The 25067-nt window shown below is 38.5% G+C and overlaps 2 protein-coding genes and 1 long non-coding RNA gene across 3 annotated transcripts; 1 reads left to right on the forward strand and 2 right to left on the reverse strand.

Annotated features, from left to right (window-relative positions):
* The first annotated feature begins 11010 nt into the window (after nucleotides 1-11010).
* Nucleotides 11011-12233, forward strand: LOC131011992 (E3 ubiquitin-protein ligase RZF1-like). Its single transcript, XM_057939900.1, has one exon. It carries the CDS (start codon nucleotides 11011-11013, stop codon nucleotides 11986-11988), a length of 978 nt encoding a protein of 325 aa, XP_057795883.1. The 3' UTR covers nucleotides 11989-12233.
* Nucleotides 12234-12250: 17 nt separating this feature from the next.
* Nucleotides 12251-17826, reverse strand: LOC131011993 (uncharacterized). Its single transcript, XM_057939901.1, has 12 exons — nucleotides 17530-17826; nucleotides 16758-16817; nucleotides 16630-16683; nucleotides 16486-16546; nucleotides 16248-16324; nucleotides 15704-15753; nucleotides 15510-15592; nucleotides 14590-14660; nucleotides 14355-14511; nucleotides 12792-12931; nucleotides 12617-12718; nucleotides 12251-12492 (listed from the first exon to the last, which is right to left on the reverse strand). The coding sequence occupies exons 1-12, from the start codon at nucleotides 17566-17568 to the stop codon at nucleotides 12421-12423; spliced, it is 966 nt and encodes a 321-aa protein (XP_057795884.1). The 5' UTR covers nucleotides 17569-17826; the 3' UTR covers nucleotides 12251-12420.
* Nucleotides 17827-18531: 705 nt separating this feature from the next.
* On the reverse strand, nucleotides 18532-20639 carry LOC131011994 (uncharacterized). Its single transcript, XR_009097159.1, has 2 exons — nucleotides 20471-20639; nucleotides 18532-19342 (listed from the first exon to the last, which is right to left on the reverse strand). It is a non-coding gene; the product is annotated as an uncharacterized LOC131011994 (long non-coding RNA).
* Between the last annotated feature and the right edge of the window lie 4428 nt (nucleotides 20640-25067).

Consider the following 25067-nt stretch of genomic DNA (forward strand, 5'->3'; position numbering starts at 1 on the left):
TTCATTGCGGCTGGAAAAAAGAAGAGAGAAAGAAGACTGCTTAACGCTTTGTGGGTGGGAACAGTGTGGTTGCTCTGGGAAAGCAGGATTGGTAGTCGTTTTCAGGACAAGGCTTGGGATATTGATAGACTTGTCTTTCAGATTAAGGGGAGACTTTGGAGTTGGAACGAGGCCTACAAAATCTTGGAGTTAGGAATTCCTTTTACTTCTTGGTGTTCCAAAGACTTCAAACTTGTTTTGTTGTTCTGATTGGCATTCCTGATGCCTTGATTCATTTTCTTTCAATAAAAATTTTACTTTACTGATCAAAAAAAAAAAATATGTTGCAAAACTAGGCAAGAATATCCATATTGTTTTTACTCTTTACCTTCGGATTCCTAGTATAAGAATTACTCCCTCTGTCCCTAATAAAATGTATTGTTTTTTTTTCTTTTTAAATTATCCCACTTAAAATGTCTTGTTTTCTTTTGTAAAAAAAATTATCCTCAAAAAGTATAATTTTTAGGGCCCACATTACATTTTCAACTCTACACCACACCATTTAATAATATAATTAACATTTTTTCTAAATAAACGTGTAAAAAAGAAACAAGAGATATTTCATTTAGGACGGATGGAGTACTTTATTATGTACATATTTGGAGTTATTGTCCCAATATAAAAAATAATATATCATGTATATTTATAAAATATGAAACTAAACCATCATTCTCTCACTAGCCTCGCCAACTGGACCCCTATCCCCCGCCGATCTGAACTCCTCCGATCCCCCGCCGCCTCGCCAACCGGCCTGCCGCGCACACGCCCAGCACCAGCAGGCCGCCAACCGGACCGGCGCGCACACGCCTCCGGCCCAGCACCAGCCAGCAGCAGCCAGCAGCGGCCGTCGCGCACACGCCCAGCACCAGCAGGCCGCCAATCGGACCGCCGCGCAAACGCCTCACGCCCAGCACCAGCAGCCAGCAGCCAGCAGGCCGGCACCGCTTCAGCGCCCACGCCCAGATCTGTCCGACGCCTCGATCTCACTCAAATCCGCCGCCCCGTCGCACCGGTTCGACCACGCCTTGCAAGGAAGTAGCAGCTGCTACCGCCGACCTTAAAACGCAGTAGGGAAGCCACCGGTGCCAATCACTGCCACCAAATCCAGTCGTTGCCAGTAGTCCGGCTGAAGTAGCGACCCAACCTCCCGAAATACAGTTCGCGTGAGGCGACTTGGCGAGAGTCTCTCTCGGCCTGCCACCGATCTCTCTCGGCCAGCCAGCCACCGATCTCAACGTATCCCAGCCAGCCACCGATCTCAACGCCGGTGGTCTCTCTCGGCCAAGATCTGATTGGCTTCTTCCCAAACCTCCATCGGTCAATTCTTCCCAGTCTATCGCCGTGCCGTTTTCAGATTCAGAGCAGGTCCGATTCAGAGCAGGCAGTCGTCACTTCTCTTTGAAGCTAAGTTGTAGTCTCTTCTCTACTATGAAAATGGCGAATGGTTTGGAGTTTGGAGTTTGGGTTTGCACTGATTTGTCTTAGCAAAACACGAATTGAGTTTTCATACATACAGTAATTGGTGGTTGCAATGGTTTTCTGTTATGAAACTGATCTTGATTGGATATGAATGCTTACTGGAATGGATATTTGAGATAGTTGAATACCTTGAATGTTTTCGATCTGACCAGTGGCTGTTGGAGTTGAAATAATTGTGGAGTAACTTGAAGTTGTTTGGTTAAGAGTTCTTTTTCCTTGTCCATTGACCGGAGAGCATGAGTCGTGAGGAGGTTTGGAGGGTGGTGAGGAGAAGGGGGCACGAGAGGACCGGAGCAGAAGGCAATGTGGTGTATCAACGGAGCAATAACTTTCATAGGCAGCCGAAGACTTGGAGGAGTGGAACTGGGGTTAAACCTCTTTCGAGATCCCAGATAGTCACCTTCTTCTTTAACAACATCCCCGAAGATTGCAGCTTTGATTTCTTGAAAAGGAAGTTTGGTGCCATTCGCGTTCCGACTGACATTTTCTGTCCCAAAAAGAGAGATAAAAAAGGGAAGCCTTTCGGCTTTGTCCGATTCGAAGGTGTCGAGGACACGGAAGGCCTGCTTGAACAATTGAATCAACTTTGGATTGGAAGCTACAAAATTAGGGTTTTTAAACCAAGGTTTGAGAGGGTGGTGAAGGATGAAGAAAAAAAGAGGTTCGACACCAAAAGAGATATTGGAAAGAAAACAGACTGCTTCAATTTTTTGGATTCTGCAAAGAAGAAGCCGGGAGTTTCTTTTAAAGAAGTTCTCACTGGAGTCTCTGAAGGAGAACCCTGCACAAGAGAAAAGCTACAATTCAAAACTTCGGAGGAGGATTCTAAGTGGCTTGAAGGAACATTCACAGGTTTCATCAAAGATGATTTCTCCTGGGATGAAATAAAAGAAGAAATCAACAGCGAATGTGCCGGGAAATTGAAAGTATCGACGATGGGGGGAAGTTTGGTGCTCATCAGAAGTATTTGCGAGCTGTCAACACAAGAAGTTCTCAAGGAGTTGGATGAATGGAGCGACTTCTAGTTTCTTTGGAAGAGGAAATGGAACTTCATTGATGTGCACCAGCAGCGAGCTATTTGGACGAGATGGCTTGGAATCCCTCTTCATGCATGGAACTCTCGTTTCTTTGATTCAGTGACGGCAAACTTTGGCCGGGTATTGAAAATTCACGAACTAACGAAGGAAAGAGAGAAATTGGACGAAGCTTTGATCCAAATCTCTACAGGTCTCAAATCCATTGAGCAAGTATTTGAGTGCTGCATTGATGGAGCTAGTTTCACACTTCGCATTGAAGAAATTCAGGATAACCCTCTCTCGTCCTTGATCGAAGAACCGGATTTAGATGAGTCGGAATCTGAATTGGAATCGGATTCAGGATGGTCGGACGGAGCGGAGTCTATGGATCCGGCTATTGCTACCATCGGAATGATGGACGACATCGGTGTGGGAGATGGAGACGTTTCGGTTCTCCAAGAATTGAACTCTTCGATTCCTTCGCAAGAAGTTTCGGTTTTACAACAAATCGTTGCAGACACCTCAGTCGAATTTACCAATCATGAGGAGACAACGTTGGGAGGCTCGAAAATGCTTTTGAATGTGGTTGTTGCCGAAGGTTTAGGCCAGTCTTCTTGCAGGCCCGAGCAGGAGGATAGCCTCCTTTGGGCCGAAAACTCAAAGGACCAAGACAAAAGCCCAAGTGGAAACTTATTGGAGTCCCCTTGTCGTCCTGTCGAAAACTTTTGTGAGGTACCTTTTTCCTTGCTCACGGTTCCTGCTGTGAGAGAAAAGGAATCCATTCTTGTACAAGGGGGATTTGACGATCAGGAAGATAACAGTGAGAGTCTCGACGTGAATGTTATTGTAGAAGAAAACAAACATGCTGAGGAAGTGGCTAGGACCGAAAACGATGATTCTTTGGGCTCCCAAGCAGGGGAAGCGAGGCTGCCTTCCAACAACAAAAGGGTTGATGCCCGATGCACAAATGGAAAAAAAGGTAAAGGGAAAAAGAAAAATAGAGCGAGGGAGAAGGAGAATTGGGGGCGTTTCATCTCTGAAATAGAACCACTAAATGGGAGAGGTGAGGAGGCCGCAGGGGAGGAAGACGCTGGGGAGATTCAAAAAGGGTTGCTTTCGACAGAGGAGGGAGGAATTTCAGGTCAAAAAATCTGGGACTTTGGGAAGAAGTTAGGGCTTTCAAGTCAGATTGAAGAAGAGGTGACTGTCCGCCAAATCGAGATGCAAGGTAACTTCCTTTCCTTCGATAATGCTGGGTGTCAGATGAATTGTCCATGAATTTACTGTCATACAACATTAGGGGCTTGGGGAGCATTGCGAAACAACGAGATGTTTTTGAACTTGTAAGAGGGCATAAGATTGACATTTGTTGTTTACAAGAGACAAAAATGGAGACTTTTAGTGATGTTTTTTGTAATTCTTGGTGGGGGTTTAATAACACAGATAAGGCAATCAGGAACTCTGAGGGGAGAGCTGGGGGAATTGCGTGTTTATGGAATAGGGAGGTATTCGAAGCATCTAGTTCTTGGGATTTACCGGGGGCAGTGGTTGTTAACGGTAGGTACAAGGAGGGCGGTCTCTTGTGTTGCATTATCAATGTTTATGCGCCAACTGAATCAAAGGATAAGAGGATTCTCTGGGATGCAATTGGTTCTATTGTTGAACAGAATATGGATCGAAGTGTGTGTATTTTGGGAGATTTTAACTCAGTCAGGAGAAGAGAAGAGAGGGTGGGCAGCGGGGAGACGTTTCGAGCGTCGGAGGCGATGTTTTTCGAGGAATTTATTCGGGGGAACGATCTGAAGGAAATTCATACACAAGGTCGAAAGTACACTTGGTACAAGCCCAATGGCAAATGCAAGAGCAAGATAGATCGTTTCCTTGTTAACGAAACTTGGATGCTTACTTGGGAAGGAAGTTCTGCACGCGGTCTTAAGCGTTCGATCTCGGATCACTGTCCGATTGTTCTCACTACTAAAACGGAGGATTGGGGGCCAAAACCTTTTAGGTTCCTAAATGCTTGGACAAATCACCCGGACTTTGAAGAAGTTGTAAAGAAAGTGTGGACGGGTACAGACTATCAGGGATGGAGCTTTTTCGTTGTTAAGGAGAAATTGAAGAAACTTCGCGAGGCTTTAAAAGTTTGGAATCGCACATCCTTTGGTGAGATTGATTCTAAAATTCACGAATTAAAGAAGGAGTTACAACAGAAAGATGAGCTTGACGAGCAGAGTTGTTTAGGCGAAGTGGATGTTATCAGAAGAAATGAGCTCCAAGCTCTCCTTTCCCTTCAGCTGAAGCATAAGCAGATGACTTTACAACAGAAGGCTAAACTGAAATGGCTTAAGGAGGGAGATGTGAATTCTGGTTTCTTCCATAAAGCGATTAAAGGGAGGCGGTTGAAGAATGACATAGGCGGACTGATCTTTGATAACTCATGGATCTCCAAACCGGAAGAGGTAAAAGCTAGGGTGAGAAATCATTTTGAAACTTTTTTCAAGCGGAAAGATAGACAGATGCCTGTTATTCCCATTGACTTTTTGAGAAGGAAAATCTCTGATGAGGAGAGAAATTGGCTGATTAGAGGTTTTGAACCTGAAGAAGTTAAAGAAGCGGTCTGGAGCTGCTCAGGCGATAAGAGTCCCGGACCTGATGGCTTTAACTTTTCATTCTGGAGATCGGCTTGGCATGTTGTTAAGGAGGATATCCTCCAGGTCTTGAAGGACTTCCACGCGAACGGTAAAATTCCTAAAGGAGGTAATGCTTCTTTTATCGTTTTAATACCGAAGAAAGAAGGGGCTGATTCGTTGAATGAATTTCGCCCAATCTCGCTCATTACCAGCTTGTATAAAATCATTGCAAAGATCTTGGCGGGGAGACTGACGAAGGTGATGGGGTCGATCATCTCTGATAATCAAAGCGCTTTCGTTAAAGGGCGGTTCATTCTCGATGGGGCGGTCATTTTAAATGAAGCTGTTGTTGAGTCAAAGAAGAAGCGACGAAGCAGGATCTTCTTTAAGATTGACTTTGCCAAAGCTTTCGATTCAGTTCAATGGGACTTTTTGGATACTTTGCTTGACAGAATGAACTTCGATGGGATTTGGAGGAAATGGATTCAAGGGTGTCTACAGTCAGCCACGGCAAGTGTCCTAGTTAACGGGTCATCAACGAGTGATTTCAAAATGGAGAGAGGCTTGAGACAGGGCGACCCGATGTCTCCCTTCTTGTTCCTCATTGTCGCGGAAGGGTTGAATGCGCTCGTTGAGAGGGCAGCGGAACGACAGTTATTGTTTCCTGTTAAGATTGGTAAGGATGAAGTGCCGATTACACACCTCCAGTACGCGGATGACACTATCTTTATTTTAGAGGCTGATGACCGAAATGTGGAATCTCTGAAAAGTCTGTTGCTTCTCTTTCATTTTATCTCTGGTCTTGCTGTCAACTTCGCCAAGAGCAGCCTGATGACGGTGGGAGTGAATGTGTCTGTCGAGAGGACATGGGCTTCGTTTCTCCATTGCAAGATTGCTTCCTTCCCGTGTCTTTACTTGGGAACCAAAATAGGAGGCCGAAGCAATAGTGTTAGCGAGTGGAAGTTCTTGGTGGATAAAGTCTCAAACAAAATTGCAAGCTGGAGAAAAAGACCTCTCTCTTTGGCGGGGAGGATCACTCTTGTTAAAGCGGTGCTTCAATCGATTCCGGTATATCAACTGGCCTACGCTTTCATTCCCAAGACTGTGCTCAAGAATCTCAATTCCTTGTTCTCCAGATTTCTGTGGGGTGGAGGCTCTCAGTCGGGAAGAATCACCTGGTTTAAATGGAGCTCCTTGTGTTCCAATAAGAAAACAGGAGGTCTTGGATTTCGGGATGTGGAATGGTTTAATCATGTTCTGTTAATTAAATGGCTTTGGAGATTTTTGGTGGATGGGGGAGCTTTGTGGGCGAGAGTGATCAAATCTATTTATGGGGAACTTCTCTGGGGCGAAGAGGGGGATTGCTCGGTGGTGGGAAGAAGTGGGCAGTTGGGGTGGTGGGCGAAAATTGTGGAGAAAGGGGGAGGAAGAGATGATAGATGGTTCATTGATCACCTTCAACACCGTCTTGGGGATGGGATGAATACAATGTTCTGGGAGGACGTGTGGGCTATTAACAAACCTCTTAAGTTCTCTTTCCCGAGATTGTATAACTTGTGTTCGAATAAGAAAGGCCTCGTCGGAGAGAGTGGGTTTTGGGAAGGAGAAGAGTGGGTGTGGTCGGTGAATTGGAGGAGGGATTTGAGGGAAAGGGAGACTGGTCAGGTGGAGGAACTTTTGAGACTTGTTGCTGCTTTTGTCCCTTCTACAGGTTTAACTGATGGATGGATTTGGAGGGCAACTACGGACGGTAAATTCTCAACAAAGTCGGCTTATGATTTGGTGGCGGCTTCCAGAGAGGCGCAACAAATTCAACCGGCTGAGATGGCTATGGTTTGGGAGGCTCCAACATCACACAAAGCCAAGGTGACGGCGTGGAGATGTCTTAGAAATCGTTTGGCTACCTGTGACAACTTGAGAAAACGACAAATTCAAATTAGTTGGGAAGAGAGAGGATGCAACGCCTGCGTCGCTGGAGAGGAGTCGACGGAACATCTGTTTCTTCATTGCCCGAAAACTGCGGCGGTGTGGGACCAAATATTCCAATGGTTACACATCAAAACGGCAAATCCTAGAGGTACTCTTCATCACTACACTTCCTTCATCTCTGCTGCCAAAAAGAAGAAAGGAAGAAGATTGCTAAATGCGTTATGGGTTGGAACGGTTTGGACGCTTTGGGAAAAAAGAAACGACAGTCGCTTTCAAGGAAAGATTTGGGATATTGAGAGACTTGTTTTACAGATCAAGGGTAGACTTTGGAGTTGGAATGAGGTTTATAAAGTTTTGGAGTTGAGAATCCCTTTCACCATGTGGTGCTCAAAGGGTTTCAATCTTTCATTCTTGTTTTGATTGGCATCTCTTGTGCCTTACTTTTTATCTCAATAAAAATTTAATTTTACTGATCAAAAAAAAAAAAAAAACCATCATTCCACGTTAGAAAAAAATTATTCAATAAAGTGATGAATTCATCATAGATTTTTTATAATTAAAAAAATTCCAATTTATACAACATATAATTAAAGTGATGAACTTATTTGAATAGCTCCATACATGATTAGTTTTCATGGAGAATGATATATAAGTAGAGAATGAAGAAATATTGAACATGTTAGTATATGTGGTTGAACATACTAATAATTTAATTTGTTGAACGTTTGGGGGTTGAACCCTGTAGAAGTTCAACACAATTCTCGTTAAACATTAAACGAACGAACATTGACCATTAGATTAGATAAAATCAACTACTGAAATTATTTTTCCTTTATTTGCAAACATTTACTTGTCTGTAGAATTTCTCCGCTCCATATATATGTATGTGATAGCGGTGGTGAAAAGCAATTGATTGAAATAATATAATGTAGTATAAAAGAGTTGTTGAGAATTTGACACAAACATTAATGCCAATATGTTGTACTGCACAAGCATGTGATGATTTTCTCGCATGCAACCGTTAGATTTCTGATAATATAACACAGACACCATTGACCAAATCCCATTAATTAATACATGTCCAGTTCCTGTGCTTCACTAAGATTTGAGAAGTCTGGTATAACATTTATTTTTTATTGGAATTATTGAAGAATAAATAGTCTGCCTCCGCAACGGAGCATTTAATTTTTTGTCATAACTTCTTTGAAAATGCATTTATTTTAAAGGATTAATCTTGATAAATAAAAATAATAATTAAAATTAATCTTTTATTTACTTTGATGGATTGCAACTTTTGAATATCACAAGGCCCTTGATTATTTATATCATCCAAACTAGTTTTACTTGATATTAATCATGCAAAGCAAACGACCCCTAATTAAATTATCAAGCTTTGATCTTGCGGACCTTTGTTCTTTTATTTTAGGGGGAAAAGTATTGCTATTAATCATTCAAATCCTGTTTTACAACGAAAAAATTAAATTCTCAATCTAAATAATTTTCCGGTAGCTCTATATAGTATTGATTATTCTATACAATGTCACGTTTTAGTTATGTTGCATTAAAGCCTTTAAACTTTTATTTTGTTGCATTCGACTATTGGGATTTTGTTTAGAAATTTTTCTTGGGGTTTCTGAATATAATTTTTTGGCATTATAGTTTACATATTCATGTTATTGAAAGCGAATGAAAAAGAGAAAATTCATTAAGTGAAGACAACTATTAAATGCAGGAACTAGGGATTTTAAATAAATATTAAAAATGTCGGTTTAAGGACTCAATACGATAATATAATCTTGATGGATCATTCAAGATAGAAAAATATTGACATCTCAACAGACAAAAAGTAGAGCGCAAGAAAAAAAGGTAAGATTCCTAATTTCCATCTCTTATTAAATGACACTTAATGGACTACATACGATATTTTAGTATGTCTAAAATGGGCTAAAGATGCAGGCCCAATCCTATAACTTTATTTTCTATTTAACTTGAAATTTTAATTTGCTATTAAGTCGAATTACAAACTTTTGTGAAAAATTTATAGGGTGATTCTATTTATGTCCCCCATTTTACTCTTTACAGTCATTTATCTAAAATAATAATTGTAACTATTTATCTAAAATAATAATTAAAAATTTACTATTTTATCATATATTCCATAGCCCCCGAATAAAAGGTATAACTCATTACTCTCTTAAGGATGATGGATTTCAAACTCTCTCTTCCTGTAATTTTTTTTCGATTTTCTGAACACCTTATTCTCTAAGAACTGTCTCAAACAAGATTTTCTGAACACCTTATTCTCCAAGAACTGTCTCAAACAAAATAGATTTGAAGTATATTGAAAAACCTATGACAACTTTGACTCAGTAACAAGAGCCGGATATAATAAAAAAAAACCTATGCTTAACAAAGGTATAAGAAAAATTAGGAAACTTCAAAGAAACGCAAAAGCCTTTCCCTTCCCTTTCATCCATGAATTGATCACCTCAACTGGAAACATAGTGAAATGTTGCCAAAGATAGCTCACAAGTAACAATAGCACATCATTCAACACTCCTCAAAAGATGATATCGGTATTCTCGAAAACTTGTGATTCGAAAGAAATTAAAATGATGAATTAATTATAATGAATTTAATTTTAGGGTTATGTACAAGATAAAATAATAAATTTTTAATTAATTATTATTAATATTTCAAAAAGGGGCTCTAAAGAGTAAAACGGGGCCATGAATAGAATCACTCAAATTTATAATATACCTGAACATGTACTAGATCCATGATCTTATTGAAGTAAGCCCAATATAATATGATGCAATTGTAGGTTTGTTAATTGTAAATTTAGTTGATAAGTAAAACTTAATTTAGTTGATTAGTAAAACTTAATTAAATCCTTATTATTGATTAGTAAACCCCTATTATAGATTAATAAACTGTATCATAGATTTAAAAACCCAATTCAAAAATAATTAATAAATTGTAAACCCTCAATCAAATTAAATTGATTTTAAACCCTAAGTATAAATTACTAAGCCCTCATTGATCCGCTAGTTAACCCCTTTTAATAATTATAACTAATACGTCATCTCCTGGGATGCACGACGAACATCGAAATTAAACGATATATTTAAATAAATAAATATAAATATTAAATAAAATCAAAATATAAGCAAATGCAAAATATGTTTTAAAAATAAAATAAAATAAAATAATCCACATCAATTACTCAATAAAAATCTGATTTTGAAAACGTAATTTTTCAACTTCGTATAAAATGTATTGATAATTGTAATTATTAAATAAATAAAAATGATTTGAGAATGAAAAATAGCACAACACATTATTATTATAAAGTATTATACGTCATAATAGATAAATGAATATTTTCATACACAAAAAGTCTTGTCACAAATATAAATATAAGATGTATTGATTTTTTTTTTCATAAATCAATTTTAGAAAAAATCAAAATAAAAAAGAAGAGAAGAGAAAGAAAAAAAAACAGAGAGAAAAAAAAACTCCTTTATGTATTAATTATTATATAGATTAGTTACCTAATTAAGGGTTGGCACCCAAGTTTTTGTCAAGAAGTAACAGTAATCAAGTTAAGCGAATATTATCTTAAGTTCCATTAAATCTCGACCAAATCGATTTGTTTACGCTTCAAAGCAAAATAATTGATGTGTTTGAAACGAGAGGACTTCCATTTTCTGTGTAATGCTTTTCTTTCTAAAGAAGCAGAAACAAAGTGGGAATCTCTTCATGCAACTTTTAATAAGCCATCCTTTTCCCCTACATACAACACAACTGATTATTGACCCATATATTTAACTCATGCATCTCCTTTTTCATTTATCTTTCTACTTTCAGAAATTTCAGCTTCATTTCCCATTTCTGCATAATATTTACAGACAACCATGTCTTTGAGCCCTCCAAGAGCCAACGGCAATGGGAGCTTCACCCTCTACTGGTGTTACCAGTGTCATCGGACTGTCCGGATAGCGTCCGAAGATCCGTCCAGCATCATCTGCCCCCGGTGCCTCGGCCAATTTCTATACGAAATCGACATGGCGAGACCGCAACCTGTTCTTGAATTCACCGCATTCGATCCCTCCCCGGAGGCCCGAATTCTTGAAGCATTGGCCCTCATGCTTGATCGTCCACTTGGATTCAACCACACTAGAACTGATGGCCCGAGTGATCGGGCCTCAATTATGGGTCAAACACGGGCTCATGGCCGGAGAAGACGGCGTCATAGGGAGCCAGAAGAGGGAGGAAACGAAAGCTGGTTCCGGAGAAGGGGTCCTTCGTTTGGTGAGGAGGATGACGACGACGATTGGGGTCCAGACAGTGGGAGAACCTGGATTGTTCTCCGGCCCACGGGCCATATCCCTGCAAACAGAAACAGGCCAAGAGAGAGGCTACTCCCACCGGGTGTAGACCCTAGGAACTACTTCACTGGGCCAGGACTGCAAGGGCTGATCGAGGAGATAACTCAGAACGACAGGCCCGGACCGCCACCGGCTCCAGATTCGGCTATTGATGCTATTCCGACAATTAAAATTGCACAAACACATCTGGAGACAGACACTGAATGCCCCGTTTGCAAGGAAGAATTAAAAATTGGGACGGAAGCAAGAGAGTTACCATGCAAACATATCTTCCATTCTGACTGCATTGTTCCATGGCTGAGGCTCCATAATTCTTGCCCCGTATGCCGCCATGAACTCGAGATTCCGAATCAAACTTGTGAAGACGAATCCCACCAAATCCATGTTGAAGACAGGAGGTGCCCACGGCTGAGGAGGATGGCAGACATGTGGCCGTTCCGCTCCAGATATCGGCCACTTCGTCCACGTGGAGATGGGGCCGGACATCGCCATGGTGAGAACTGAACCGAATAAAACTAACAATGGACTGCAATAATAATTGTACAAATTCTATAATGTGTAAATGCATATCAAGTTGAAAACAATAATAACATCAAGCTGTCCCGATTCTACTGTCGTGTAATTAGTTACATCTACCTGTTTTCAGCTGCTGAATCTTGGAGGTGTAATATACTGTAGAGCACGCAGCAAAAGACAGAAGACAAATGATATTTACCATGGTTCTGGTGTTCGAGATCAGCAGTGATGAAGTATTATAGAAGGCATAGGAATTCAACAGGAAACTTATAATAAAGAAAAGTCATCATATGTCGGATTAAAGAATCACATCATTCAACTCGAATTGCATATGAAAAAATGCAACCAACCAATTCTGTTCATATTTCACCAGTTACTTTTTCCTCTGTTTCTATGCATTTTCTATGAATGTGGATGATTTTACATTCTCTTCGGCTGATAATGAATACCAGCTTTGAAGCCTTCTGTATATGCCGTGTTCTTGAATATTATCTGCAACAATTTGCATGCAAGTAAAAATTAATTGAATCTCTTACGCTTTGAAAGGTATCAGTGCAAATATGTTAGAAATATATAATCTATACGTAATAGGATGCTAAGGAAATTTGAGACTCACAGCAAGATTCTTCAACTCTATGCTAAGTTGTTTGCTTATATTGTTCGAAACTATAGTTGCAAGTTGCTCCCGATATTTCTCTATGTTCTCGTCCTCTTTTATCTGTACAGGAATATGGTTAGATCTCATAGACGAGTCCCTGACCTAACAGATTCAGAAGACAATTATAATTGACCTCTGAGAGAACTCTGGTTCTAGTCTTTTCCAGAATCTCTTCAACAAATTTATCAGGGTCAGCATAAGTGATTGACATATTCACAGCACCAGATGGTTTCTCCTTTGTAGAAGCACTAGATGGTTTTGCAGGTTTCGCCCCTATGAAAAATTAAGAATCAATGTCAAATTTCATGCTTCATCCATGATCCACAGCTATTTAAGGGGGAAATAAGAAAAATAAGAAAGAAAGAAAAAAATTTCCCCTTGCGGTCTAAAAGGAAATTATTCATCCAGTCATTCATTCACATTGACTAATCAAAGATCAACAGCTTCCCATCAAAAAACACACTAATATTGACTCACTAATAAAAATAGAAAAATAAAACCCCTTACGCAGCCTAATATATTAATTATTAAGTGAATCTGTTGGTTATTGCAAAAAGGTTCTTGATATAAGCTTGGATAAAGGTGCAGATTAGTCCCTAAAGTAGACCCCCCTAGAGCGTTTAGCCCCCCACACTCGACTTTGGTGCAAATACCTCCCCTATAGTACATGAAAAATATGCAAATAACCCCACCTACTAACGGACCTTTGACGCCGTTTACTTAAATTTTTTTTTTTTTTTTTTTTGAAATGGGTCTCTCTCTCTCTCTCTCTCTCTCTCTCTCTCTCTCTCTCTCTCTCACACACACACACACACACACACACGTCAGTTCACACCCCCACCCCAAACCGCCCCAGCAGACCCTTCCCCCTGCCCTTGTTAATCTCCCGCCGGCAGACCCTTCTCGACTGAAGGTCCATACTGCCGGCTGCCGCCTGTCATCAAACCGAAGACGTCTTCAAGTTCAGCGACGACGACGATGTATCGCTAGCGTCTTCGAATGATGAACAGGAAGGAGACGAAGATCACCCGACGGCGACGAATCGAGGTCAGCACCGCATTGATGAAGATTTCTGCGTCCGGGATTCAATTCTCAGCTTTAAAAGCCAGTCACAGAGCGGTCAATTGAGGCAGCGCCGGCGTCGGAGCAGCAGCGGCGGTGTTTGGTCGGAATGTGCTTGAAGTACCTTCTTCGTCAATTTCCCGTAGACCGTCCTCCGTCGCCCTTTTACACTCACCCTCCTCTGCCTTTGATGGCCAACAACAGTCGCCGCCGCTTGAAGCTCCCATCCACCGTTGCAATTCGTTGAAGTGTGTGTGTGTGTGAGAGAGAGAGAGACCCATTTCAAAAAAAAAAAAAAAATTAAGTAAACGGCGTCAAAGGTCCGTTAGTAGGTGGGGTTATTTGCATATTTTTCATGTACTATAGGGGAGGTATTTGCACCAAAGTCGAGTGTGGGGGGCTAAACGCTCTAGGGGGGTCTACTTTAGGGACTAATTTGCACCTTTACCCTATAAGCTTTAGTCCATGCGTATTGCTAAGATGTGTACAAAATATATTAACCTGATCCATGAGAGTGAAGTGTAAGTAATCCACTTAAACCTTAGTACATCAGTCGCATTGAGGTGGAAAAAGAAGAAGTTGAAATCATACTGTATATTTTAACTGAAAAGAAAAGGAGCAGCACGAAATATACCTGCAGTAATTACTGGTTGGTTATCTGCAGAGATATGATTTTTATTTGGACCTTGAGAAGATTCCTGTTTTACTGGAGGGTCTGCTGAGACTGATGCATCAGATGGGACAAGACTAGCTAGATCTGGAGGTTGATCCTTCCCTACAGTAGGGGTAGCCTGTGAAAATAGCTCCAAAGTTCAAATTTGAGTATAATGCTGAGAAAGTAAGCTAATTACGAATTAACTTAATATTACCTCCAGATCAACATAGGCAGGTGGTTTTCCAATTGAATTCAGAAACTTGTCAAGATCATGAGCATTAAGAGCTGTTGAGAAGATAAATAGTGTAAGAGACAAGATCTTGAGATCGACTATTAAGGACTATCGAAATTTTAGGCCGAAGATGTTTTCATAGTGCTAATGACTTATTTTGGATAAGCACATTGAAGGAGACTGAAGCCTATGCTGGTGAAGGTCTCGCCTATGTTTATATCACTTTCTAGCTCAAAGTATGCATGTGTTTATCATATATAGCACACACTTTCAATAATGATAGATTAGTAGTGGCCAATAAATTCACTTAGTTTACAGGACGGGCCCACTTTTCCAGGACTGAAAAATTCCTGTTTGCAACCGAAAATATGCAGAAATGCAATAGAATTTTATTCGAGTACAATTTCCATGCAGATTCCTGATTGCCAAATGCCAACTCAACTTTTTGGTTCCAGAAAAGTTGGCGGGTACTAGATTTGGAATCTAACATATTTGGTACTAATTTGTCTTCATCGAAAGTGTGGAATATTTCTAAAACAGAATTTTTTATTATTAGTATTACGCAGAATTACATCAACGGGGTAAGATGTGTCCGAAACTAATTTAGCATAACCTAACATATTATACAAGCATTACACTCCAGACCGTACAGATATCATATGCATAAAAATCCTCACTTTAACACCCCACATCACAAATTTGATCATCAGCCTCTTCCTTAAACTATCAAGACTCAATTCCTCAAATATTCTCCTATTCTTTCCAGCCAAACACTCCAACATACTGCATTTATGAATATTCTCTAGACAATCCCTCTTTTGGTAATCCAGTTCTCAAAATTCAATGTGTATAGGCCAGAACTTTATTCAACTCAAAAAAATCTAAATATAACGATAACTTACCAATTGACATGTCATTAGACAATGGATGGAAGAAACAGCATTCTTGACTTTTAAATCCTTTATCTAACAACAAAGAAACATGCCTTCACAAAAGCAAAAAGGAACTATTTTAATATGCAATTTCATATTCCAGAGAGAGGCCAGCAAAAACTTATCATGCATTGATGAGCCCAGAAGACCAAAAGGAAATGTACCTTGCTGATTCATTCACAAGAGCAAAGGGAGTAACACAACCTAGGGGCACCTACAATGAATTAAATAAAATCATAGAGATATTAAGCCCAATTATAATTAGAATCAGTAACAACATCTACAGAATTAGGTGAATATCCTACTCAGTGACATTGCAAGAAATATATGTCCGTGGGGGAAATTAATAATAATTTTAAGAAATATATTGTATTTAAAAAATAAAATTAGAAGTTACTTTAAAAAAATCTAGTATTTAAACATGACTACCTAATAAGATTTCTCTTCTATATATTCTTCTTCTTCTTTGTTTGAGGATATTCTATATATTCTTCTTGAAATCACTGCATAATAGCTAAATTTGTAACATTTACAATCTCTTTTGGTGCAACATGCCCCTTTAATTTACATAATAAAATGTAGAATAGTTAATCACGACTCCATTTGCTTCCCTCGTACGCACTGGTACTCACATACAAAAAGTACTAAATGCTCATTTATGTGTTAATACAAAAAAAAATAGTATATCAAACAAAAATAGTCACATACATGAAGAATCTCCGAAAGCGCTTCTTCTGGAGCCATTCTAACACCTCCTTTTCCCAGACCAAGTCTCTGAGACAGAACTGCATAATTCAAATTGAGAGTCCAACATAATTAGTAAATTGACATTACAAAGTTCCTTTTCTTCAGAAACTCCAAACTTTTGTAGTAGAAGTCCTTCAGTGGAACGACATAACATAATTATGAGAAACAGATAGAAGATCAATGAAAAAAGCATATATACCTTTGAGATCTACCTTTGTGTCCGCCAAAGCAGAAATAATATAATATCTTTGTTTCTTGTCCTGTTTAAAACAGAGAGCTGACATTGATGGACTTTGAGATACATAAGCAAGAACAAACAATTAAGCATCTATCTCTATCTAACCTTCAAGAACAAATTCTTGCTCAGTGCACCTTTCATGTTCCCAACATACTTCGCCTGATGCAAACAACGAGGGCACTTCAAATTAGGAAAACTAAACAAATAAAGAAATAGCTTCAACAGTCTATTACCTGAGCTTCCACTGTCAATACAACAGGATGCTCGTACTGGGAGAAACCTATTTGAAGCTCCTGTGGATAAATCAGCAAAGAGATTACAAATTACCCAGTATACTTTGACAAATATAGGCTGGATTTAACTAATGGAAAACTGGACCCAATAACATCACAAGGTTCCCAACTTCAAAGCAGCATTTCCAGAATAAACACAAATAATGACCCTACAGGTTATATGCAACTGTTTAAGTAGTTAAAACTGGAGCAAAATACACCATTTCACAACTCTATACACTTGGAGAAATTACATCATAATACAGAAAATACGCGCACCAAACCTTACTATCGCAAATTCATGTCTTAGAAAGTGTTCAGTTTCTGATAACTAACGTATTTTTGCATAAAGTAGCCTTCATAGACTAAGTTAGCAAAATTAGCAAATGGTTTCATTTCATTCAAATATCAAGTATCCTCAACTTGATTAATCCAATTAGATCAATTAAATTAATCAACCAGCTCAACGGCTGCCCTTGAAATAATTAATCAGCTCAAGTAAATAAATCCAGCTGATTCTACCACGACGCTACATTAACCAAAAAAACATACAAACAAGATCAAGCATGCCCTCAATTAGCTATAAATATTTCCGCGCGAGCATAAGCATACGCAACAACAACAAAATCCATTTCAATGTCCATATCGTCTGCATCATAAACTGGCCAAAAAACAAGTTCTCTATTGCAATAATTGAAGAATGTGAGTGATAATTAGAAGAATAAAAATGAACCTGTAAACGTGCAAGGAGCTGCTCTTTCGTGAAAGCCATCTCTCCTCCGATGAAGCGCCGGGTAGATTTTTCTCAAAGCGGCGGTGCGAAATTTGCAGTGTTATTTCAGTCGAGAGAGAGGGCAAAAATATTTCATTTTGTTTATATTGGAAGTTTCCAATAATACCCTCCACCGGAATGAAAGTGTTCAACCTTGCCCTTGTCTTGTCTCCTTTTCAATTTAATCTTTTACGTAATTTTCTTGGTTAAGAAGGAAGGATTAATTTTGTAAAAGTTTATGTATAAGTTTCGTTTTTGGGTTAGGCTTCTGACTTAATTTAGATGTTGTTAGATGAAATATCATTTACAATCTAATTGGGCCTCTGAGTTTGTTATCCATAAAGCCCACTTTTAGAATTTTATAACCGAAACATTGAACTAACTAGGCTCCTTATTATGGCTGTCAAAAGACTGAAAGCTATTTGTGAGTAATTTAGGATTAATTGCTACAATCCATTCTGATTCAATATTGGTCTTAGAAAATTATTATTATTATTATTATTATTATTATTATTATTATTATTATTACTATAAAAATAATAATACTAATTTTTAATTTGTAGTAAAATAGACACATCCAAAAAATTTCAACGATAAAAAAAATGTTGAGTGAATTTTTTCACGATGCCCTAATTTCACAAACAAGTTTTCTGCCAACAATGAAAAGTCACATTTCAATCGTCGAAAATTTTGAATATACCTCAAACTCGACCTACTCTCGTTGCTAGAGATTTCAATAATGTGATGAAATTCCTCCGAAAGAGGTACTGTAACAGCCCGACTCCCGGGAGAATAAGAAATGGCTACTTAATGGGATTTGCTAGACTTTGCTCAAATAAAATAGGTGATATGTCCTTAGATTTAGGTGACACATTCATAATAAAGGAATTTCGTAATTGAAGGATAATAATTACGACAACTTAGATAGAAATTCTCCCAACAAGGATCAAAAGTTTGGAGGTCTGAGACAACAAGATAACACTTCATTTTAGACATACATATATGCGAGGTTCAGTTGCTAGAAAATGCGATTGCCAAAAGAGTTCATAATAATTAGGCTAAGAATATTTAAAGAGTTAATCTCAAAAGATATCCACCTAAGTGAATATTATGGCAGCGGAAATTATTATATGGAACTACAGCAACATCCTCCCTCAGCCTCGCACAACACCACCTGCCGCTCAACCTGCAAAAGGTTTTGAAAACAATTGCAGGGCTGAGTACTAATATACTCAGTGGGTTTAGCCATTTGAAAACATTTGAAAATCCATTTAAAAGAATAATCCATGCTATGAACAGTATAACATAGAAATATTTGAAAGCATTCCATGCATACTTAAAATAAATTTGTGGATCCATTTCCAGTCTTCTCTCTATTGGTGCTTCACCTATAATGTGAACATGTGGGAGCAGCCCACAGAGGTCCACTACCATGCATGTTTCAGAAATGGGAGCAAACCAAGTCTGACAGTCTGAGGCAAGTGGGAGCAGCCCACAATACCCCTTTGTGTGTACACAATCCTAACCAGGGCGATCCAATCGCTACGCCGGCTAGGACCCGATCGTTAGATAACATAGGAGCACTTTAAACAATAGAGATATAAGAAACATTTTAACATGGATATTCATTTGCATTTGCATAATACAAGTAGAGTTCAATAACTCAAAGCATACTTTGGAAAATAAAACCCACCTTGATAGGACAAGCCTGTAGATAAAATTTGAACAATTCTCTTCTTGTAAAACCAGTGCTAAAACCTTCTAACAAGTGGACCTACAAGATAATCTAATCTTAATAGGCCGCAAAATATCGTACGAGCTAACAATTCTACAAAGCTGCTAAATCTTAATATTCTGCGCCCGGATTTTCAAAACTCAATTGAAAATCTTAAAAATCGAAATTATCAAAATATTTTTATTGCATTATTCACTATGCAAATTCATATTATATCTCAAAATCACATAAGGTAAATAATTACACTTAATAGAATAAATAGTCATATTAATATATCAATTGATTAGGATCTTAACTAAATAATTTTAAGTAAAGCATGATTTAACAAAAATTAAATCAACCCAACATCTAAAAAAAAAAAACAGTCCAATACTCTAATTAAATCAAGCCCATCTTAAAACATATTATAGGCCCAAAATTTAATGGTTCAATACTAAAAACCCTAGCCCACAACCCATCTTCTTTATTAAAAGAAACATCACACACACACACAACCCACACACGCACACACACAGCACAGACGCACGCACACACACACACACACCCAGACGCACCCCCCCTCTCTCTCCCTTTCATGCTGCCGCCGCCGCCGCCTGACGGCGGCCGGCAGCCGCCCCCTCCCCCTCTCTCTTCTCCGACTTCTCTCTTTTCTCCTCTCTCTCCCTTTTCTCCCAGCCCTCTCTCTTCTCCTCCATCTCTCCCTCTTCTCCGTCGACGGCAGCGGAAGCCACCGCCGGCGCCGCATCGACCGCAGCACAGCAGCAGCCGCCGCCTCCCCTTCACTCGTCTCCCTCTTGACCGGCAGCAGCAGCTGCCTCCGCCGTCCCTGCACGGAGCAGCGCCGCTGCCTCTCCTTTCTTCCAGATCTGGCGACGCCGTCGCCCTCGCTTCGTCCGACAACAGCACAGCAGCGCCGCCGCCGTGGCAGACGGCCTCCTCCCTCTTGCCACGCCGAGCAGCCGCTCGCCTTCTCCGGCTACCAATCGACGCCCAACACCCCTCCCCAAATCATCTCAAAACCCTCTATCACATTCTAGTCTTCTATTTCATTTGAAATGGTGTTGAGAAATTTTTAATCTTTTCTTAAAAAAAATTCAATCTTTCTTATGCAAAAATTCAGTCTTTTCTTATGCATTGGAAAAAAAAGCACTTGAGAAATATACTTACAGACTGTGTACTTTCTTGAAGAGATGCTTGTGATTTGAATGAATTTTTTGGAGAGGAAAGAAAGCTGATGATAGTTGGATTTTCTGTGAATGATCTGATCTTGAGTTTTGGCAAATTTATTTCATGAGAGAAAAATGCATGTAAAGTGATTGGTTCACAATGTGGTGAAAATGTGGAGTGATACGTGGATGAATTTTTGAAGAATATGGACAAGCGGCTGCTGCCAAAATAACATATGAATCTCTCTACAAAAATAAAAGTCAAAAATCTATAAGATTTGATAAAAGTATGTGGGCTGTCATGAATAAAAAAAGATAGTGAATAAAATGGGCTTATAGAATACACACAAATCTTAACTCAAAATTAAATAAGACCCAAACTAGATAAATAAGTACAATATTTCTATTTGGGCTCAATTCAAATTAAAAGTAGCTGAAAAAAATAAAAAATAAAATGTAATATGAAATATATTCACATAGTCACGTATTTGCATTTAATCTCTTTTGGTAAAATTTAATAAAATCTTTCATTAAAAGAAATACCCTTTTTTTTATCAATAAAAATTTTATCCGGGCGAGAATTCACCTAAATAATATTCTAAGTTCAAGTATTCTCGGGAAATCCTATTAGGAAAAATCGGGGTGTTACAGGTACCACCAGAGAATAAGTACACTAACTTCGCCAACGCATACGCCTCGATTTGCCTCATAGTCACCATCTCAACGGGTTGTTTCTTCACATGGACAAAAACTAAGTGCTATTCAAAGTCGACTATGTAAAGATCAACAACGCATGGACAAATCAAGGATATTCATGCCGAACAAGTTTCCTCACAAGGGGGATTCATGCAAACCACTCGGCCTTTATTTCCTTGCTTTTGATAAAAATCTAAAGTTCAAAAGCCTTTCAAATTCTTTAATTACTGGATGAAACACCATGATTTTGATAAAGTTTTGCAAGAGAACTAGACTACGGTTGCAACGCGAAAGACACAATGGGATTTGGCAAAAAAATACAAAAACTTAGAAGTTGCGTTGAAAACATTCAACAAAAAAAAAATTAATCTCTTAGAGGAGAAAGCTGAGAAAGCACAGCCTGACCTAAAAGACATTCAAGGTAAATGTGAGAAAGACCCTACAAATATCGATTTCATAGAAGAAGAAAAGATAGTGAGGAAGAAGACAATGTTTTTGGATGCGGCTGAAAATGACTTCTTTCTTCAAAAAGCCAAATGTCATCATTTAACTCACTTGGACAAGAACGCTAAATATCATTTCGATTTTGTGCAAAAGAAATGGCATGGAAACACATGATGCAGATGAGATGAGATTGTTATGAAATTCTTACAATTCTATAAAAACTCTCTTTGGAGTTTTTATTCTAGAAAATCCCACGGACCATAAGGCCTTTGAAGAAGGACATACTTTGAGTCTCGAAGATAGTACGGACATGATTAAAGAGGTTACGGAAGAATAGACCAAAAAAAACACTTTAAGACATTGATGGGGAAAAGGCGCCTGGTCCCAATGGGTTCAACTCAGCTTTTTTTCAAAAAGAACTGGACTTTTGTCAAGGAGGATGTGACTGTGGTTGTTTTGGAATTTTTTTTACTATGGTTTTATTCTGAAAGAATTAAATCATAGCATTATAGTGCTCATCCCAAAGAAGCAACGCAACCTCACAGCGAGCGGCTTCCGCCCTATTGCGTGCACAAGTGTTTTGTACAAAATAATCACAAATAAATGATGACTCTAGTGCTTAATTTTTTTTATCAATCCAGCACAATCAAAGAAAAAACATCACTGAAAATATTTTTTGGCACAAGAATTAATAACAAAAGTATGAAAGGGAAATAGTCTTCCCAAGGAGCATGCTCAAAATAGACCTCCAAAAGGCCTAAGATTCAATATTCTGGCAATTTCTTAATGAAGTCTTAAGAGGTCTAAAGTTCCACCCGACCTTCATTCAAGGGATTATGACATGTGTCACGTCGACTTCCTTCACGATTGCAATAAATGAGAGCCACCATGAACTAATACAAGGAAAGATCAGAGGACTTAGAGAAGGGGATCCAATGTCACCCACATTATTCCTTTGTTGTATGAAGTATCTGCCACGATTGCTACAAATAAGGACGAGTGAAAGAGAATTTAATTATCACCCCGCTGTCAAACTTTGAAAATAAAACATCTTGCTTTTACTGATGATTTGCTTGTATTTAGCAGAGATATGAAGCATCGATAAAGATTCTAGCGGAATCTTTATGATTTGATTGAAAATAAAATACAGGTTTATGATTTTCTAAGACCTAAAGGTGAGAAAATATTTTTTGCATAAAATAATATGAAAACCCCCACATCTCTCCCCCTCTCCCTTTAAGGTCGATGAAAACAGTTGATAAGCTTGAGCTCCTCAATATTTGTCGCCTCTATTGGCTTTGCAACATGGAGTTGGATACATGAACACATTTTCTTTAAGTGTCTGGCAACGAAAAAGGTATAAAATCAAATTCGAGAATGGCTATAACTCAAACATCAAATGACCACACTATCAAGTACAATCAAGCACATCTACAAGAGGAAGAAAAGATTGAAGATTCTGAAAAAGGTTAAAAGGAGCTCACACTTGCTACAACAGTCAACCACATTTGATATTGCACAGAACAAGTTAATCTTCGAAGACGAACCCTTCATGGTTAATCCTATAGTGATTAATATCAAGAAAGACGTCTATTTTTGCCTTTATGACATATTTTCATCTAAGATAGTAAGGGGCATCTAGATATTTGCACAAACATCATGGCCACTGTAAATTACAATGAAATTCAAAGGAATAGAACATGTATCATTATTTCATAAGTCTATTCTCTTGTAACTATTTTCCTTGGTACTCTGCCCTTTCTTTATGTTTATGCAGGCATTGGCTCTGCAGTATGCTAGACGCTTGGTGCGAAGCAAAAGTATGGATTTTCATGTCTACGAAAATGACTCAATCATAGACACCACAAGAACGTGAAATTGTAGGCTGACATCATGGAGACTGGATCACTAGTAAATTTGGGTGCAATACCAACAAATAAAATCTCCGTGCACTGACCGGAGTAACAATCATTAGTGCTTCATCCTTTTTGCTCTGATGGAACCTTCTCATGTGGCATGGATTAATGCTGAAATGAGGAATCTCATTGAAGCTACCACTCTGATAGAACTTGGTTCTCGGCAGCCCGAACTCTTCAAATATTCATAAATTTCCAAATCGAAGCTTTTACATGTTTCATTTTTTTTGTTGTCTACAATGTAGCACTTGTTCAAAGGCTATACCTCTCGACTGGACTCGGACCCCTTCTTGACAGAGTGACAATTTTGCGACTGAAAATCATGGCCAATACCACCGTGCACCCTTCAATAAGATAGGGGATCCGACCGCAAACTATGATAAAATCAATTATTAAAATGAGTGTGACTTTTATATCGGGGCTTTTCAAGGCTGTCAAGCATTGTACCCAAGTCTAAATAATGGAAAACAGGTGAGTGAGTTTGAGGGGTTGCACTAGGCCTAACCGAAGTAGTGTACCTCGATGTTAAGTGATATATATTTGAACCACTTAGTACCCCTTGAATATATGAGTGACTTAGGCCACTTTGTATATTTTTTTTGTGCAGTAAGGAGGTCTCTAAAAACAAAATTGAATAGTTATAAAATGTAGTAAAAAAATTTCATATGAAAAAAAGGGGTCTATGTACCCATGAAGACATGATTTTTTATGTAGTCCATCCCCACCCCTCCATCCTCGATTACTTTCGTTACGGTTGTTCTCCACCTTGGATATGCTCGAAAGTATTGGTTGTATGTATCTTTGTTGTTTTCTATTTTTTATATTTAATTACATATTTTTCATTAATGAAATTCGAATATATTTATCTTACTACAAACCGAAAGATGTGACGATTATTGCAAAGATTAATTATATCTGCAAGTCATCTCTATTTTATCTTAAAAGTTGCTGGATTCATATATATGACATGTAATAATACAAATGAATATCAATATATACGACTCATGTACAAAGCATATGGGCTATAAACAAACAATATATTATGATTGTTGAATTGAAGTCTAGATTGAATTAATACCACGATGTCCGTCGATTAGATTGCAGATCGAGTAGGAAATAAAAGATGTCATGTGTCACAACACAAGAGCTGCTTAGGATTCCCCAAAGACAAAGATACACACATGGTAATCACAAGCCTAGACTCATATAAAAGAACAATGTATTTCTTTTCTTGATGAATAGATGCTCCACTGCACATGATATGTTTGCAAAGAATAAATTTCAAATAATATGCTTGTGTGGGCTCTATCCCATGTTCACTGCATATATCATATCATCGCCCTCTCAAAAATCTACTTTGATAAAAGCCTCAAAAACATTTCATATATGTTCTCCAAAGTTGGTGATATTATCGATTAGAATACGGATACTATTGAAATAAAGTGTAGCTAGGGTGCACACTCTTTCTTCTACCAAATCTATATACCAACTAGCAATTAATACAATACGATAAAAATTGGTCAATTTAAAATTTTGGGAAAC

Source organism: Salvia miltiorrhiza, chromosome 2, assembly GCF_028751815.1.
Source record: "Salvia miltiorrhiza cultivar Shanhuang (shh) chromosome 2, IMPLAD_Smil_shh, whole genome shotgun sequence".
In the NCBI taxonomy this organism is placed as follows: domain Eukaryota; kingdom Viridiplantae; phylum Streptophyta; class Magnoliopsida; order Lamiales; family Lamiaceae; genus Salvia; species Salvia miltiorrhiza.

Bases quoted from the DNA above. Each gene is read 5' to 3' on its own strand.
- LOC131011993 (XM_057939901.1), bottom strand. From the start codon at position 17,568: ATGGCTTTCACGAAAGAGCAGCTCCTTGCACGTTTACAG. The intron at 16,547-16,629 runs GTTAGATAGAGA...TGTTTTAAACAG, and splicing joins GCAAGAATTTGTTCTTGAAG to GACAAGAAACAAAGATATTA. The intron at 12,493-12,616 runs GTGAGTCTCAAA...AAATTGTTGCAG, and splicing joins TAGAGTTGAAGAATCTTGCT to ATAATATTCAAGAACACGGC.
- LOC131011992 (XM_057939900.1), top strand. From the start codon at position 11,011: ATGTCTTTGAGCCCTCCAAGAGCCAACGGCAATGGGAGCTTCACCCTC.